Source organism: Artemia sp. Qi Xiang Cuo, chromosome 8 (assembly GCF_049724085.1).
Source record: "Artemia sp. Qi Xiang Cuo chromosome 8, ASM4972408v1, whole genome shotgun sequence".
NCBI classification, from domain to species: domain Eukaryota; kingdom Metazoa; phylum Arthropoda; class Branchiopoda; order Anostraca; family Artemiidae; genus Artemia; species Artemia sp. Qi Xiang Cuo.
In genome coordinates, this window is record NC_142801.1 from 14,740,169 (window position 1) to 14,760,267 (window position 20,099).

General features: G+C 38.3%; 1 protein-coding gene across 1 annotated transcript in view; it reads left to right on the plus strand.

Annotated features, from left to right (window-relative positions):
* Nucleotides 1–965: 965 nt before the first annotated feature.
* The window catches only part of alphaSnap (Alpha-soluble NSF attachment protein), a 159,212-nt gene continuing 140,078 nt past the window's right edge, over nucleotides 966–20,099 (plus strand). Inside the window, exon 1 of the mRNA XM_089093233.1 lies at nucleotides 966–1,103. Coding sequence (XP_088949359.1) covers nucleotides 1,012–1,103 — 92 coding nt within the window. The 5' untranslated portion in view covers nucleotides 966–1,011. The remainder of the gene's footprint in view (nucleotides 1,104–20,099) is intronic.

Genomic DNA, 20,099 nt, shown 5'->3' on the forward strand with positions numbered 1-20,099 from the left:
TTGAATTGTTTCTGAAAATTGCTATGATTACCAATAACTACTTTTGGATATTTGTATGTGGTAAATTGAACTCCTGTATAATGCATAATGTTTGCATGTAGTACATAATGTTCAGGTATTTGAGGCTGAGTGATAATAGATGGCTGCTCAGAAAACGCCTCCAAGGGAGGATTACATTTCCTTGTGACGCACAAGAACTGATTCAATGAACCGTAACATTTATTACTCCTCAAATGTTCAACTCTGCAAATCACGGACAGGTTATACTATTGGTGTTGTAATTTTGGACAACTTTGGTTTTACCATAAGAGTGATTATAATAAATATCGAGCAAGAGTCAAATACCACTGTAATACGGTATTCATTGTGTAGCTACACCTCACTTGCCCAATCAGTAGACACTCTCACTGGGTAAAGCCAAAATGACCCTTTATGGACATATACTGGGTGGTTTCGATGTTAAATAGCCAAAAGTATGAGAGCACAGGCTTTTGAACGACAGCTTATATGCCACATTCATGGGTGCCCATAAGGAGAGGGGCAGGGGGGGGGGGCCGCCCCCACTGGCCGAATGACGCTGCTTTATTTTTATATTCTTTTTCTGAGATTTCTATTATATAGCATTAAAAGTGCCAATTAGACGAGGTTTGCCCCCTCCCCTGGAATTCAGCTTATGGGCGCCCATGGGCACATTATTCTTTAAAGTGCTTACATAACAACCATGTACATGTATATTCTACTTAGAGAATCTCAAAACTCTTTTGGTTCCTCTTTTTGGTTTCACTAATAATATTCAGGGTTTAGTCAATACAAAGTTTCTGTTTATACTCGATTTGCCCCGATTATTGTAGCCAATTTTCGCATTTCAAAACATAAGTTACTTGTCGCTTGTGAGAGCCCAGCCTTAGAATTCTAAAACGCAGCTACTCTCCTGGCTGACTCATTCTTATTATTAGATGAAAGGAAGATATTTTGAACTTGTACAAAATCCAATCTAGGTTGAATTGAGACATGGCAGATCCAGATTGTAGAGCTAAAGACCTTATAAAAGAAGCAGATAAGAAGTTGACATCTGGAAGAGGCTTCCTTGCTTCAATGTTTGGGTGGGTATCTTTACAATACCTAGTTTACATTCCTGTTTTACCTCCATGAAGTTGTTTCTTTGAGCTGGGGTGAGCTAGGCTAACTATTTCTAATCAACTCATTGTTCTGTAAAATTCTACTTTAGCTACTTTTGGCTATCTTGGAAAGGGGTCAGGCTAGGAAAATGAAACTTTCAGGGATAGGTCTACAGGCTAAAGTAGGCCTAGCCTATGTCCTGGGAGGGTATTTTGAAGTACCTACCTCTACTCTTTCTCCCTCTAAAGGGTCTTGACCTTTAAAATCTTTTTGTTGTAGAAGTGGAACTTTGCAATATAAATCTTCTGCTTAAATGAAGTAGAACAAAATTGTTTTCAGCTTCACAACTTGTCTTAATCCCAATTTATAAGGTTTTAAACATATGCAAATACATTTCCAAAATTTTGAAAAAAATATTGGGTCAATATATACCAAATCATATTATTGAGTTAGGACTAAAGTGAATACACCATTCGATGACTTTTTTTATGCTGATTATGAATATAATAAGCATTTCTATCGTAAATGAATTTCAGCCCCCCCCCCCGTATATATGCCAATTCAGGGTTAGGGTTGGTTGGGTTAGGTATAGCCTATATAGGGGGGGGGGGGCTGAAATTAATTTCCAATAGAAATGCTTATTATATTTGTAATCAGCATAAAAAAAGACATCAAATGGTGTATTCACTTTATTTGAAACTCAATAATATGATTTGGTATATATTGACCAAATATTGATATGGCTTAAAATTATACTCAAATAATAAGAATTGCATTTTCAGAACTAAAGCCAGAGAATATGAAACTGATAACTGAAAATTAAGGTAAAATGTTGTTTTGTCAAAATTTCAATAGGCTAGGTAAATTTCAGGACCCTCTAGAGGGAGAAGGAGAGGATCTAGGCAAGGGCATCCTGAGGAGGGGGGTCAGGGAGGGGTGCCCCCAACTTTTTTGGCATTTGGTAAAAATTTTGCCAAAAGCAGAAATTTCAACAGAAATTTTGCAAAATTGGCCTAAATTCAGCAAAATTCTTGATTTCTACAGAAAATTCAGCATAAATCAGGCAGCAATTTGGTAAAATTTACAAAGATCACCCCCCAAATAAAAGGAGCCTCAGGACACCCTTGGATGTAGGTACTTCAAAATACCTTCCCAGGACATACTTTAGCCTGTAGACCCATTAAAGTTATACAACCTGCAAGCATTGATTTGTCACAATTGAGTTGGATAAAATATTCAAAACAATTTCTGCTTTTTCCAACTGCCATGTTTCTTCTGTTGGCTTTGATATTTTTTGACATATAGGTGAAACAGCAGCTTTGAAGCAGCCAAACAGAATAAAAAAAAAAAAAAAACACATTACAGATTTGTTCGGTTTTTTTGTTTGTTTAACTTAATCTTGACAAATCAATGTTTGTGAATTATACAACTTTTACAAAATGGATTTGTAATAAAATAGTAAGTTTAAAACAAATGTTATCACCCATTTTTATATCCAGATAATATAGAATGAAATTATTATTTTCAAGGGTCCTAAAAGGGCTTAAAATTAAATTTGTGAGAAAAGCATTATTATATTCAGAAAGAACATAGAAACAGCATCTAGTGGTATGTTCATTTTATTTGTAGGTCAACAATGTGAACTGCTATTTACCAGGTTTCTTTCAGTTTTCTTAATAATCATGTAAGCAGCTTGAATATTTTAACCATATACAAAGTCCTGCATCTTGGACACAAAAATCCTAGACAACCTTACTGTATTGGTTGTATATAGCAATACAATGTATATTCTACTTGAAGCTGTAAGTGAGGAGAAGGACCTGGGGGTTATTGTCAATGAGGAACTCAAGTTCCACAGCCACACACAAGCTCAAGTTGCTAAAGAATTCTAAGCCATAGGGCTCTTAAAACAAATGTTTACCACCAGGAAACTATGTGTGGTCAAGAAGCTGTACAAAGCTTCTTCCACCTTTGTCAAACACAGTTGCAGCTATGGGACCTCTGCCACTAGATGCCTGGTCACAAAAGCCTCAAAGTAAAAATATCCTGCCTGTCATCTCTGGCAATGTTGATTCTCTTACAAACAAGGTTTTGAATATCCAAGTGCTCTTAAAAGATGAAGAAGCAGATATTGCTGGGTTAGTGGAGATTCTGCCAAAATTACGACAATACCTGTTGCCAAAAGTTCATTACAGATATCTGGTTTTCAATGCTTCACTAATCTGAGGCAGCCAAACTGCAGAAGAGGAGTTGGTATATATGTCAGGGAAGGTTTCCAGGTTAGTCTTATTAACCATTTAATTTTCAATGTATCCTGGGTGGAAGGTTTATGGCTTGATATTACTCTTCAAGAAAATAAAAAAATCTGTATTGAGTGTGTATATAGAAGCCCTAATGCACCCAGTCTTGATGATTGTGAAATACATCTAAAAACTATCATTGATGAAATAGCATCTATGGTATCATCTGATTTGATAATTATTGGTGTTTTCAACTCCCCATTAATTGAGTGGATTGAAGGTCTTGGTCATGTATCTAATAATGGAGATTCACCATTTGTGTCTTGCTTATCTGGCAACTTCCTTCACCAAATTGTTGACAAGGCATCATTACCTTAAATTACCTTAAATCGCACTTGCTAGCGATAGGACGAATCCTGTGTCCGCCAGCTTCAGTGATGATAGTTAATCATCATTTGTGGCGTCCCAAATGGTGCACCACGGTTTGTTGAGCCACTCTCTATCCACTGATGACTTAAACGCATCCACGCTGGTAGAGGTTACTGTTTTTTCACTAAGGGGGTTCCACAAGCTGACAACTCTATTTGAGAAGAACTTGTTCCTTAGTCTGGTGTTGGCTCGTTTTCGGAATTGCTTTTGAGAATGACCACAAGTTCTGTTTGAATTGTCCAGTTGAAAAAGGCCAGGAATGGTATCCTCAGTATTTAGAAGCGTGTATGCTGTTATCACATTGCCTTGTTTGCGACAATATGTTAGAGATGTTATTCAAAGCTTACGGAGATGGGATGGATAAGGGACATCATAGAAATCTCTAATATATTTTATTGATCTCCTCTGGACTGATTTTAGAGCTGCTTGGTCTGTCTTATTGATTGGGCATGTAATGCACATTCCAAACTCTAGCCTTGGTTGAACTAGACTCTTGTCTGCTAGTGAACATTCTTTTGATTAAGCCAAGAGTCTGGCTAGCCTTCGCAATAGTTGCTTGTGCATGAATATGAAATTTCAATTCGTCGTCTACCAGGACACCAAGATCTCTCTCCGCGTGGCTGCTAGAAATGGCATTTCGGGACCCATCCCTACAATCCATATGGTACTGAGTGTGTGGGTTTTTCTTCCCAAGGTGGAGAGTCTTGCATTTTGATGCGTCGAATTCAGGCTTCCAAATATTAGTCCAGTGAGTGAATGTATCGAGGTCCAGTTGGATCGACTTAATATTCTCTGCTGTGTCTGCACGACCGATAAGTTTCGAGTCATCAGCGTAGAGGCTTACTTTGTTATTTAGGATTTTTGGCACGTCATTTGTATATATATTAAATAAAGTCGGACCCAAAACCGTGCCCTGGGGGACACCACTTCCAACAGCGGCCACCTCGGAGAAAAACGTCCTTCCATCCTCGCCAAATACTTTAACCGTCTGTTTCCTATCTGTTAAGAACTGCATCACCCACTCAACCACACCGCCACTCACCCCAATAGCTTGGAGCTTGATTCGAAGTCTTTTATGGCAGACTTTGTCAAACGCCTTTGCCAAATCGAGTAGTATCATATCGACTGGGTACCCCTGGTCTAGAAGATCGGTGATATAATTATAAGAATCAATCAAGTTTGTTTCAACCGACCGACCAGACCTAAAGCCATGCTGACATGATGAGAATAGTTTATTGCTTGTCAAGTGTTTCAGGATTGCAGTGTTAACAATCGCTTCTAGTAGCTTCCCGACTGCAGAGGTGACACTGATTGGCCGGTAATTGCTTGCGTCCTCTTTGCTGCCACCCTTATGTATGGGGGTTATGTGGGCCATGCGCCAATCCTGCGAGATACACTTTTCATCAAGGGATTTCTGAAAAAGGTGAGTGAGTGGGCCTGATAGTTCAACATGCAATTCTTTAAGAAGCCTTGGGTGTACACAAGCAGGGCCCACCGACTTATTTGTATTAACCTTTTTTAGGCGGGCCCCTACATCTACCCTATTGCCTTTCAGCGGGGGCATCGGGGTTAGGCGGGTATCGGGGGGGGGGTCTGGAAGAGGGGCATTATCAGGTGGAGTAAATACAGATGTAAACTGCCTATTTACGGCATTGGCACTTTCTATTGGGTCATCTATTATATTGTCGTTCTCTTTAAGTTGTGTAACAGAGTGTCTACCAGGTTTATGGACTGAGACATAATTCCAAAAGCGCTTTGGATTTAAATTGCATGCTGCTGCTACAACCTCCTGATGCTGTTCAAATAAATTAATGGATACATTTCAGACTTGATTTTGTGTCTAGGTACATTTTGTGTAGTGGTTCTCATTGTGTATATTCTGTTTATATAGTCTCCAATACCTTTCTTTTTATTTCTTGCTCTCTTTAATTCTTTGGTCATAAATGGTAGCATTTTGGGTTTACGAGCCCATCTTACTACAGTATTTTTCTCTGAAACCTCTAGAAGTATTTTCTTCATCATATTCCACGATTTATCAACATCATTCTCAGTGATAAAGGACGGATCCTGCCCCACCAACTCTTGCTTCATCAGACGGTAATCTCTATACACATGTTTGGTAAAAACTGATTTTTCTGGATACAGTCTAAGGGAGGATCGTATGGTAGCGTGATCGCTAGCACCAAAGGGCGGTAGTGGGGCCACGTTTAAGAGCGCTTCATGGTCGTTTACAAGTTAGAGGTCCAGCACAGATGGGGGGTGGCATACCGGTCCCGAGTCAGAAAAATTAAAGAGGTGCAAAGTGAAAAGTTAGCTTTACTCAAAAAAAAATGCACAACATATTTATTTACAGAAAATCCACTACCATCTATTCATTAGACGGAAGGTAGGTTAAAATCCCCGAGTGTGAGAAGGTTGCCTGTCAGCACTACTTTTCTATCAATTGATTTTACTACTTCAAAAAGGGACCTCTCTAAATTAGGGGAACTAGGACTTCTGTAAATCGTACAAATCTGTATTGGCTCACCAGATAGGTTTATTGATATCCACACTTGTTCTAGGTAAGGCTCATAATCAGATTCAATATTAATATTTTTTACCTGGAAAGTATCTCAGATGTATAGGATGATTCCCCTTCCTTCCTCCTTTGATATATTGCTGATTATTTTGTTTCCTTGTATCTGTCTGATGTTCCGTCAAAGGGATAGTAGTCCTTTTTGGTTTTACTTCATAGAACGCAAAAATATTTGAAGCGCTTGATGTAATAATACACTTAATTTCTTAAAACTATGAACTTAGACAGTCAACATTACTGAAAAAAACACTTAGGTCACTAATCATCCCACAACTTCCACTATCAGAGGGAGTTGATGATTTTTCAGAACTCGGTGAATCAATGGTTTGTCCAGATCTAGCACTGTAAAAACAATTGTCCGACTCCCCACTAGCAAAATTACCACGTACATCTAATACTGCACTAAAAGAGAAACTCTGTGCAGGTTTCGGCAGCCCACTTAAAGTTCCATATGAGTTACAGGAGCTGGAGGTAGCAAGTGTTTTTATATGATTTTGCCACCCGGAATCACAATATCCGTCTCTCCATTTGCTCGCCGAACTTGGATCTCTTCATAGAGCTTGGTTCTTTTAGCCCGGTCTGCTTTGGATACATTATTCCTGAACTGAATTCTGCCAGGTCCTCTTTTTTCATACGACTTCTGTAGAAATTTTTTCTTTTTTTCAAGGTTGACAACGGAAAAAATGATTGGTGACTTTGGGTTAGTTCGGTTATTCGGGTTGGCTAAGCGACGGGGATTTATGACGGATATATTTGGAAGGCTATACTCTTGTGACAAATACTGCTGAATAAACTGCCCGTCTTCTGGTTTTGCCGGCACTCCAAAAACAACAAGGTTCAGTTTACGTCTCTGTCTGTCTCTATCTTCGACTATTAACTGCTTCATTTTGTTCTCTAAGTGGCTATCAAGATCGCTTTTTAAAGCCTGTACCTGCGAGACTACAAGACAATTCAGCAAGTCCTGGTCAACAGCGGTGCCAGACGTTTGCTCGAGGGTATCTATCCGTGTCTCAATTGCTTGCAATCTACGATCCTTGTCTTCGACCACTTCACGCTTAATCTCACTAAAAGAAATTTTGACGGCATCTTTAATTTTCTGATCAAGATCCTAAATGACCGATAGGGTAGGTTGAAGCCGTTCAAGGGATTTGGTAATAACATTTTGGATATCCGATGCATTTAGTCTTGCTTGTTTGTCACCTTTACACATAGGACAATGCCACTCGCATCCGATACGCCTTGTCATCTTTGTTAAGAGAGCATACTCCGGCTCAGTCATTTCAAGACAATCTATACAAAGCCATCGATTGCAACCATCACAATTCATCGCACTTGATTCTTCATCTAAATTACAACCACAAGCTGCACACTGATCAGTTCCTTTTTTCGGACTCGTGCGAGGTCGTTTCGGTGGCATTTTTACAAGTATAGGACGAATAGTGCACTGTGGTTTCACTCTATCGGCGCCAAAGTTAAAAAAGCGGGATTACGTGAAAAATGTTCTGGAACATCAATGTTTACAAACAAACTTCACAGGTGTTTATTTCGTCGATGCTCAGAAAGCTAAATTTATTGCCTTGACAATTTTCGAGGTAGACAGAATGTGGGAAGTGCAATACTCAAATCACCTATTCCCAGCAGTTTAAGGATTAAAATCCCGCTGGTACCAATTCGGCCTCTTGTTTGTTTGCTATTGCTCCCTTCTGCACAAATTATCCACCCAAAAAAACGCAAAAAGGTTAGAATCCTTCCTTGTTGGATCTTGCAATTTTGAGCAATCCAAAAACACTCCCATGTCATCTACCAAAAAACAGCCAAAAACACTTCCATTCCTCACAAAGGATGCAAAAAGAACAAGCAACAGGAAAGCCAGAGCCTGGAAAAGGTACAACAAAGAGAAAACTCAGGGAAATTGGATAAGGTATGCAAAGGCTTGGAATCTTGCCTCCAATGTAGTTAAGAAATTGAAGTCTCAACATGCAGAGAAGCTTGCCACAGATATAAAGGCAAATCAAATCTTTCTGGAGACACATTTCCACCAAAAATCCTAACTGTCACACCATTCCTGACCTCAAACATAATGGAATAACCCACTCATCACCAATAGATAAGGCTAATGTATTGAATACCCAGTTTGTCTCTGCCTTCACCATCCAATCTTTTTCAACTATCCCTGCAGCACCATCAAACTTAATATGTCATCCAATGCCAAAATTATCAATTACCTCAGATATGGCCTTAAATAGCCTGGAAAACTTGATGTTAATAAACCCAAAGGATCAGAAGAAATAAACTCAAGGCTTCTTAAGGAATGCCAAATTGTTCTCAGTTCTCCCTTGTTTAGACTCTTCCAGCTGTCCCTATAAAATGGAGAACTACCTCATAGTTACTAAAAAAGTCCTATATAACACCAATCCACAAAAAAAGGCTCCAAAGATCATGCACAAAATTACCATCCTATTAGCATCACTTCTGCAGTTGTAAAGGTGCTTGAAAGATTTGTCAATAGAGCCCTAATTCAGCACTTGGAAATCAACAACATCCTCACTTCCAATCATCATGGCTTTAGATCTTTAAGATCTGTTGATACTAATCTAATACACACATATAAGTATGTTACATCATTATTGGATAATGATTTACCTGTCAACATGGTGCTCATGGACCTCCCAAAAGCATTGGACAGGGTTTGCCATGAATTCCTCATCACCAACGTAAAAACAGCAACTGTTGATGATGTTATTGTCCAGTGGATACAGAGTTTCCTTTCAGAAAGAATGCAAGTTATTAGAGTTTACAACTCTCAAGGTGTCCCTCATTTCTCCTTGTCTACAACTATTTTAAGAGGCGTTCCCCAGGGGACCATTCTTGGGCCAAGTCTCTTCAACTTATATATAAATAATGCACCCAATATTCTCTCAAACCTCCTCACTCTTTGTGCTGATGATTCAAAACTTGTTGGTAAAGCAGCCACAACCTCTGACTAGCAATCTGTTCAAAAGGACCTTGACATTCTTGGGACTTGGGCTGATACATGGCTCCTCTCAGTCAGTGCTGATAAATGCAATGTAATCCACTTTGGCAATCACAATACACATCACCAATACGATCTCCAAGGTAACCCCCTTTTTGCAGTCTCTGAAGCAAGAGATCTTGGAGTCATTGTTGATCATCAACTAAAGTTCAACACCCATGCAAAATCTGTATTGTTGTCTGCCCTCCAATTTCTTGGAATGATCAAAAGAACTATCTCTAGCAGATGCCCAAGTGTGTTTATGAAGCTCCACAGGGCGCTAGTTTGCCTGTGCCTAGAGATTTGAATGTCCCTGGCATCACCCTATTTCAAGAAGGACAAACAAATTCTAGAAAGAGTTCAACAAAGAGCAACCCAAATGGTCAAAGGCCTTAATCAAAGAGTGTTTATGTTAGTTGGAGCATCCTACTCTTGCATACCAGAGAAATGTGGTAACATGATAATGACCCATAAAATTATTTCCAAAAATGTTCTCCCTTGTCTCCTTACTCCCCCTCCAAAAACATCTTCAAGAAACACTCCTTAGTCCAAGAAAGAAGCTATTTTTCAGCCAATGAGTAACAAGCTTCTGGAATCTACTCTGAAGATACAGTGGCTGCTGATTCAACAGGTGCATTCAAGAAAATCTAGACAAAGAATGGCTGCAACAAGAGTTCCTGTACCACTGGGAAGCTACTGAGTCCTCAACCCAAATTTAGAAAACAACCCATAGAAGTCATAACAGAGGATTATAAGGATGAAAATCCTTAATTTTGCTCCAAGCTGTGATTTAAGGTAATTTAAGGTAAATCTATTGTATATCTATACCTGGAATTGGGAATGACCCTAGCATCTTCCCATTATGAAATGGATATTCAAGCACTCGCAAGTGTCCAAAGGCAAGTAACAAAGCTCATACCAGCTTTACAAGACAAGCAGTATGAGGAACATCTTGTATCCCTCAAAATCCCCATCCTAGTATATCAAAGAAAGAGAGGAGATGCAATCACTACTTGCAAAATGCCAGAAAACGAATTCTTAAGTCAAGTTTTCTCCTCATCCCTTGCAAGTACAACAAGAGTTCATACAAAGAAGCTGCAAATCCCCCATTGCCATCAACATGAGTGCTGGCAATTCTTCTCTCTACATGCTGTCCCTCACTGGAACAGCCTCTCCAAAGCCACCATCCAGTCCCAAACCATAGATGCATTCAAGAAAGGAGTTGACCAGGACTTGGCCAATGCAGAGTGTAAGCTAGCCTAGGATGCCAAACGTTAGTCATGTCACACCACCAGCAAGATGCTCAACACGAAGCTCATCACCACCTAATCTCCCTGGACATGCAATTTAAGGTAAGGTATATGTAACACCTATAGTTTAAATGGACTGATTGTCTACAATGGAGCCCAATCTTGGTCTCATACTTTAAGATTAAGTCTATAAAGTAAGAAAATGCTGTCATATCTTGGGCAAATTTGGTAAAATTCTAGTTTAGATACTTTTCCACTATCTTAGAAGGGGCTTAGGTTAGGAAAATAAAACTTTCAGTAATGAATCCAGGGCCAAACATACTCTGGGAAGGTGTTGCCAGGCCTCCATGTTAACCCTCTTCTGATTTCTAAGTCTTAGAAATTTGCCTGCTTTATAAGTCTATAACTATTGAAGTGTTGACAAAGCAACATTTTCTGGGAGTTTCCCCAAGTTCTCTTGTTGAGGTTGATGGTAAGAAGGGTTGAGCTAGGGGTGGCTTGCAGATGCTTAAAAACTGTGATGACATCACCCCCTTTCCTTTGTTAAACAAGGTTTGGAATTTTCAATGCCTTGAGTCTCTCATGGTAAGAGAGGGTCCTCAAGTTGTATGGTGTTATGGTCATGCACTGCTGGACACTTTCAAGGAATTGTTTGTCTCCCTGGAATTTAGGGGATACAGATGTCATCCCAAACTCCAGCACTGGCCATACCATAGAGGTGTACAGCTCTTTTATAACATGTTGGTGGCAGCTGACAAACATTGTTTTGATAATACCAAGATGTCTCCCTGCATTTGCAGCAGCTAAGATGGTATGCTAATGGAACTTTAGATTGGAGTTAACCATAAAACGAGGATCATGCTCTTCACCTGCTGGTGTTAGATTGGAGTTGCTGCCAAGACTGGGGTTATTAAATGTGTAATGTTGCTGGCAGTTATTGGGTCCTAGGTGGAACACCATGCTTTTTTCTGCATTGTGCTTTAGCAGTCACTTTTCTGACCAGTATGCTAGGTTATCCAGGTCTTCTGCTGATGCTTATCCAGGTCTTGCTAGGTTACTACTTCAGCAGTATCAGCCACCCCCACAAGCTTAAAGTCATCAGCATAGAAGGTTATTTTTATTTTTCATTCAATTAGGGGCATCACTAATATAAATGTTCAATAAAGTTAGGCCAAGCTGAGTGCCCTGAAGTACCCCACATTTTATTGGCTGTTGGTTGGAGTAAACTAGTGAGCCATCAGAAGTATAGAGAACAACAGCCTATGTTCTATCTGTCTGAAAGGCCATAACCAAGTCAACAACTTCTTTAATTAATTGCTGCCATTTTTGTTTTAGCTTCAGTCTACAATGAGGGGCCTTCTCAAATGCCTTAGCCCTGTCAAGTAGAAAAAGATCAATTGGAATCCCTTCATCTAAAGAGCTTAGTATGTCTTTGTAGGTATCATTTCTTTCACAGAAAAATTTTCCTTCAAATTAATATATGATATTTGCGTTTGATTGAAATAGGAAGGCAAATGCTACCATTTTCGGAAAATGTAACTGCATGTCGAGAAAATTTTGCAATCTGAAATATACAGAATTGTACTGTATTACGAGTTTAAAATATGTAAGCTAGAAAATACACAACCTTGGATACAAAAATTGGAAGTCAGAATATCATCTGAATAGCAGACTAACAGTCTTGCTCCAGAAAAAAAGGAAGCACAAATGGATATTCTCCCAAATAGATACTCAGAAGAGGTAGAATGCTAGAAGTCCTATAAGAAAATAAACTTAAGCAAAATAGAAAATTTGCTATAACAAAAAAAATTTGGGCCTTTACTTTATATATAGCATTTTTTCTTGGGTCCTTGGTCACAGGTTTTGACAAAGTACACCTGTCCTTTTTCAAAACTGTCATCAATAACCAGAGGTAAAGGTACCTTTTTCAGCATCTGCAGGTTTATGTCAGTCCCCCTTCTTAATAACATGTGTGGGTCTGTCTTTCATGAAGAAATAGTTTAAAAAAACGTTTCCCACAAAATAAGTTTTTCAAAGAAAAGTAAGGAACTCAATTAAACTAAAAATAAGCAAAAATAGAATCAAATAATCTACCAAGCGTAAAACTACCACAAATCAGCATCAATAAATAAATGAAACAGCTTCGACAGGAAATCCAGTTCAGAGTAGATGCATCCAGAGTAGACTGGGAGAAAGAAAAGTTTTACCTGCAGAGAACACACTGACCTAGCAGAGCTAAACCTGGCTATCCACCATGGAAAAATTGTAAAAAAACAAACAAAGTGCCTTAATGCAAGCTATCCTCACCAGTCCACAGACTGTTAAACGCCCCAGCTACCAGACCTTTACATAGTGTAAATAATTGCCCAGAAGTGTTTATATAACCAATTAGTCTTAACTTCCCCATCTATTGCAAACGAGCCAACACTTGAAATAAATCAATACCATAAGGAATTACTCAACCAAAGAAAATGGCAAGTAAGTCAAAAATACAGGATGTAAAATATGGCAAGCAAAATATGCAGAATATTTCTATAAATTAAATTATTATGCTTCCCTCTATTATTATTTATTTTACTTATTTTAAACAAAAATGGAGTAAGCCATGGGCTTGGTTGTTATAAAACAACAACAAACAAACAACAATAAACAAAAATTAGACCCCTGGGTATTGGTTGGTACCACAATGACAAATAAGCTCCATGGCTGAACACATTACAAAAATAAGCAAATACTCGAGAATACACAAAGAGAAAATCATAAAAATGGTACAATTGAAAATCATTCCCAATCTTATTTTTATCCACAACTATGTTGTAGTTACTCAGGCAAAACTGGATTTCATCAAGTCAAGAATACAGAAACCTGTTTTAGCAACAAATTTCTGACATATCCCATGATTCAAAACAATGGAAAAATATACTATTAAGGCTATAAATGGGACCATCAGGCTGGGGCTGCATTGTCAAAAAACTGACCATAATGTTTAGAAAGAGCAGACACTTAGGAATCAAACAGTACTAATTTTATTCTATAAGCATTCTTTATAAGCTTTTCTCTAGATATGTCAATCACAGCAAATTTACAAAGTAGTCTATACATTTATCAAGGTGAGGCAACACAATATTTAGGATTATTTTAGAGTCATCTTCAGAATTTTTTTTAGGATTACCTTCAAATAATCCTTAACCCTGATTGGTAATTACCCTAACTAGTAAATATGTACAAGATTCCATAACTGACATAGGGACAAGATGAACAAACTAGGCCTACTTGATTCCTTTTTTATGCTCTTTCTAAATATACTAATCAATTAACTTGCAAATGCACCCCGCCCCCCCCCCAACCTCCCGATGGTCCCATATATAGCCCCAATAATGCATTTCTCTATTATATCACTGCAGTTAGACATTATAGCTCCTATATTAAACTGGTTACCTTCTCAGCTTCCAATATATCTCCATGTGTGACTGAGTGCATACTTTACCAAAATAGTATTTGAAATGATTTTCAAAAGTGGATAATAATGAAAGAAAACATGATAACATGATTAATAAAACATCCTAAAACATAAAGTAAATAAAACATAATACATAAAACATAAAGTAAGAATTTCACTGTTTTCTTTTAGTTTTTAAGTATTCCTTGGGCTATTATAGGGCCATCAGGCAGGGGGTGCATTTGCAAGTTTTGATTATTGTATTTGGAAAGAGCATAAAAAAGCAATCAAGTAGGATAAAGTCCCTAGCACTGAGACAGTGCCTAATCTTGGATGAATACTTTGATTAAAATGTATGTATCATAAATATGGACAGTAGGTTCATTATCTTGAATGTATTGTAGATAGTTTTAGATAGCCTAGTTGGGTTGGATGATGGTTGAGAATAGGTTAGTTAGAATTGAAGCTACAATCTAGGCCCCCGCGGGATCAAAGAAAGAAGTATTTAAATTACGATCAGTCCTAGCTCATCCTTTAAGCCCCCTCAAATGTTAATTTGAGGGCCCCTTTAATCCCCACCAAAAACTTAATTTCCACCTCCACATTTCAAACACAATAAGAAAATGCTGTAGAAAAACAATTATACTTTAGAGGCATCTGCAATGCCTCTATCCTCCTGAGACCTGACCATAGAAATACTTTTCTGATTATGTTCATTTCTTTGTAGTTGACTTAAAAAAAATCATTTTGACCATTGATCAACAAAAAAAAAAAGTTGAAACCCCCGCCCTCCCTTTGGAGGATGTCCACAGGTGTGGACATTGGGTCCCTATCGAGATAAGAGTATAGTAAAAATCTGTTTTGTCTATTAAAAGATATGTCAAAACGTTGAAAACAAAACCTTACTCTTCATGAAATTTCGTGAAGCAGTTGTTGTCTTGTGTCAAGCAGAGAATGTTTTTACACTACAATCACATCCGTCTTGACCTTTTGTAGCATCCAGGCCTTCTGCACAGGGCTGCATTCGCCAAGTCAAAAAATTCTGGTAGATACAGTGCAGGTCTGGCATATGGTGGAGGGATTGGCCTCTTTTTCACACTCAAAACACGGTGTTGAGTTTCACCCAATGGCTCTTCGTTGCTATTTTCTTGACCTCGTGAATCCGAGCTTCCAGAATTGAGCAAAAACTCGGCCACGTTGAAACGAAGATCAATGAGCTGTTTGAGGTCACCAGAAACTTCTGGGCTATGGCCTTTCAGCTCATGAAATGCATTGGCTAGTGCAGCATCCACAAAATGATGAAACAGACGCACAGTCCATTTTTTAGTACGCGTCTCAAATCGGTAATAGCTGACCATGCGGTCCACAAGGTCAACCCCACCCATGTAGGTGTTGTAGTCGGAGACTACTTGTGGACATTTGACCTGCACGTATGACCCCTGGCACTTGTCATACCATTTGACCTCTGTATCCTCTTCTATACCTTTGCAGTTTGAAGACAGGAGAACCACTTTGTTATCATACCACTGGGTCACGGCTACTTTTCTATCTGAGCGCACAGACATGACAGAGGTTCTTCTGCCCTTTCTTTTCATTTCTGTTTCGGTAAAAAGCGTTGGGCCGTTGGCACCCAAACGGTTCTTCATGATAGTTCCGGTCGCATTTATTTTTCTTTCAGCCAGCATGTCGAGGAGCTTAACAGACGAGAAAAATCGGTCAAAATAGAGGTATGTACCTTCTGGTAGGGTCTCAGACAAGCACAGTACGATCCCAGATGAAAAGCCATGTGCTACCAGCTGTTCTCCCAGGGTGGTGGCTCCCTGGTAGATTTGGAAGTCAAGTATCAGCCCTGAGGAGCTGGCAAGGACAAAATTCTTTAATCCAACCGGATTGGGCTTGTTAGGGACATATTGCTTGAGAGTCGACATACCCTGGAAAGGTATCATCTGTTCGTCAATTTAACAGTTCCTGTCACGTGGCAACTGGAGACAGATATTCCTGAAGTTGTCAAGGATCGGCTGCACCTTCCAAAGCCTATTTTTGGTTTTTTTTCGTCTGAGATTTCTGAATCAACAACGAACTTAAGGTTTGACCGGATTGTGAAGAATCTGTCTCGAGTCATCTTTTGTGATATGGCTTCCACCCTAAACTTCCCAGACCAGTACATTCTGATCCGAGGAAACTTGAGGTTACCCATCAGGATGAAAATGCCAACAAAACTTTTCAGCTCGTCTGGAGTTACATTCAAGCTTTTGTGGTGGGTCAACTGATAGTTGTAGTTCATGCGAAAAGCTATAAGTTCGAAGAAGCTCTCCGGGTAATATTGCAAAAACAATTGTTCTGTACTCCAATCTTCGTGGTCCTGGAAATGAGCGGGGCCCACGTCCGGGCCACGATGATTATCGAACCGCCGAGACTTCCTCCAGGACAAGGTTGCTGCTACTTTGTCAGCCTTCAAGCGTTTGGCACGGGTTGCTAAGGGTACGTCATCATCAGATTCTTCATTTTCAACATCTGGAAGAACAGCATAACTGCTTGATGACGGAATGGCTGCAACAGCTGGTTCACCATCACAGTCTGAAGACGACAAGGAGTGGTTTTTTATCCATTCCTCATCATCATCTAAATCAGAGAGGTCCAGGTCACTCTCATCGAGCATTCCAAGGGCGTCATCAAGGGAAACTACAATAAAGGAACAGGTTCAGTAAGCTTGAAACTAATAGCTAGATAGATAGATAGATAGATAGAGATTGGCAAAAGAACTATCACAAACCCTAGTGGACCAAATTTGCATTTATTAGTAAAAAAAATACAATAACAAAATAATACAATAACAACACATAGTTACCACTGTAACGAAAACACGACAGGTAACAGTCAGAAAACACAAAATACAAAAGTCATAAATATAGGTCATAACTATAAAATATTTTTAAGGTCATAAAATAAAAAAATAAAAAGGGTAACAAATAAAATAACCAAATATTCAACAATGAAAAAATAATATATACAAAATAGTTTAATTTTTAGCAGACTTACGGGTTGTGATTTTGGTTGATTTTATTTGCAAAAAAGGGAATAAAAGTTTTTTATAAAGTAAGGAAGAAAAGGGTATGGGAGACAGAATGGGGGTGGGTAGGGGCACTTTAGGGGGGTGGCGATTTCTTATGGGTGAGTGGCGGCTAGGTTGTTGCCAATTTAGTAAATAAAACAGTCATTGGCCACTGCTATCCCCATTGGAATCACGATTTGAACTACGAAATGTCAACCCTGGATCTTGAATTCATTAGAACTACATGGCAATGGACGTGTACATAAAAGTTTCCAAAGTTCCGAAAGATGAAAATTATAGGCCTAACTGCCGATGAAACTTTATAAGTGCTGTCTAGAATCAAGAAAGTCCACCTGATTGTTCTCATAACTCGGTCTCACCACTTTCTTCTTTTTTTCTTTTTTCTTACCTTTGCTTTTTTTCATCTTTTTATTTTAATCTTTTCTAGTCTGTAAAAACACCACTAAAAGTCGCAGAAACTTTCTGAAAAAAATCGTAGATGGCTTTCCAGGTCCAAAAAGCACGTTGAAACAACGAAATCTTTGCTAGATGGCGAGGCCTTTGCACAAAAAATATTTTATGGGGGTGTCCACAGACGTGGACACCAGGTCCCAGGAGGCTATACATGGCTGGATTTCTTAACCAATTATGTAGGGTGTGTGAGCTATTTGATTCAATTTTTGTAAGATGTTTTATCAAGAGAAAGCTACGTATCTCCCTTATTGTTGTTAATCCACTCTCTATAAGCAGAAACTTGGTGATTGTGGGTTTCCTAAGACCAAATATGAGACGTATTATATCGTTTTGTATTGCTTCAATTTTTTGTATCTGGGTCTCTTCACATCCACCATAGACGATGAGCCCATAGTCAATATGGGGTCTTATATGTGATTTATAAAACTGGAGTAAGGTTTTCTCCTTACAGCCCCAGGGTGTGGAAAGAAGTCTTTTTAGTATATTTGTTTTTCTATAGCATTTTTTTGTTGTGTTTGAAATGTGGAGGTGGAAATTAAGTTTTGATCAAGCATGAGACCTAGATAATTAATATGATTATCTTCTGGAATAGTTGTTCCATTTAGAGTTAGTCTTGCGTTGACATGATTATACTTTTGGTGAAATTGGATTATTTTTGACTTGGTTGGTGCAATGGGTAAATCTGAATGTTGAGAGAATTTTTCAAATTGGAAAAGTAACTTTTGCAGCTTTGACTGTGCAATCTCAAAGGTGTTGCCAGATGACCATAGTACCAGATCATCAGCATATTGTAGATTCATGTGGGGAAGATTCATGTCCCAGAGATATAGGAGATATATAGAGATATAGGGCAAAGAGGAGGCAGCTGAGGACTGCTTCCTGAGGAATGCCTTTGGTTATTGTCTTTTGGGGTGAAGAGGCTGAACCTACACAAACAATGAAACTTTGCAATTCTGTGAAAGATTTTATAAAAGATACTAGCTTGGGGGGTAGTCCAAGGTTTGCAAGTTTATTTAAAAGGATTTGGTGGTTCACATTATCATATGCCCCTTCAAAATCTAGGGAATCTGCAACTAGGACATTATTTTTTGAGAATGATTCATTTATTGCATTTCTTAACAATATGATAGCATCTGTTGAGGAGTGGTGTTTCATAAAACCAGTTTGAGTGTGAGGGATCATTTTATTTTTTTCAAAAAACCAGAAGAGTCGGTAATAGATCATTTTCTCCATTATTTTCCCCATCACAGGAGTAATCATTATGGGCATATAAGACTCGGGTTATTTTTGGGTTTATTTTTCTTTAGGATTGGTAGGAGGGACGAACATTTCCAGATATTGGGGAACATAGATGAAGCCCAAGCATGATTATAACAATTTAGAAGTTCCTGTTTGTATGAAGGGGTGAGATTCTTTACCCATGTAGGGTGTATATTGTCATAGCTGCCGCTAGTCTTGGTCCTAATATGATGTATTTCATTATTCATTTCCTGGATTGAAAATGGCCTGGTTATATACTCGGATCCTGGGCGAGGTTGGGTAACTTGGGTTCATAGGAATTGGGGACATTTTGCTGCAATTATTTGATGTTAGCTTATTAACAAAAAGAGTGGCAAATAGCTTAGCTTTTTCATTATCATTTTCATAATGGGTATTATTATGTATAAGCTCATACAGGAGTGGCATTTAGCCTATTTTATTTAATTTCATCATTTAGCTTATTTTGGAACATAGGCCAATTTGCTTTAGTGTTGATATATTTGGAGGTATGTGATAGGGTTTCAGCAGGTTCGTTTAGGGAGCAAACTATGGCAAAGTGGTCAGTACATAGACTATCAATTTTATTTAAATAAATTTTATTCAAAGTATTTAATAACAGTAGGCCAATTGTAGAGAAACTGCCACTTTTGGGGTTGAAATATATATTCATGTTTGGAGGGGTAGCAACAGCTAATTCAATATTATTTGAAGTCATATGCTCAATGAACTTACCAGTTTTATTTGCTGGTTTATTCCCCCACAAAAGGCTATGGGCATTGAAGTCTCAACAAATAATGATATTTTTCAACATATTAGAATTGTTTATATAGCTGAAGAAATCCATGGCATCTGTAGTTTGGCCATTAGGGTTATAAAAGCTTATTATGTAAGTTTTTGTATTATTCAGCCAAACACTGATACCAATTGCATCAACATCATTTACAAAATCTGGAAAGTTGATGCCACAGAATTTTATATTATTTTTAATTAATAAAGCTACTCCACCTCCTTTTCTCTCTGATGATCTATCCTTTCTCAGGATAGTGTATCCCAGAGACTTAATTTGTTGATTTTGGGTTAAATGATTTTCCTGGAGGCAAGAAATATTTATGGATTTATTATCCATAAAAGATATTAGTTCATTCAACTTATTTTCTGTGAGTGATCTTACGTTCCACTGGAGTATTGATATGTGTTGTTTTGTTGATTTATTTTTCATATGACTGTGTATCAATGTTTAGCTTTGTT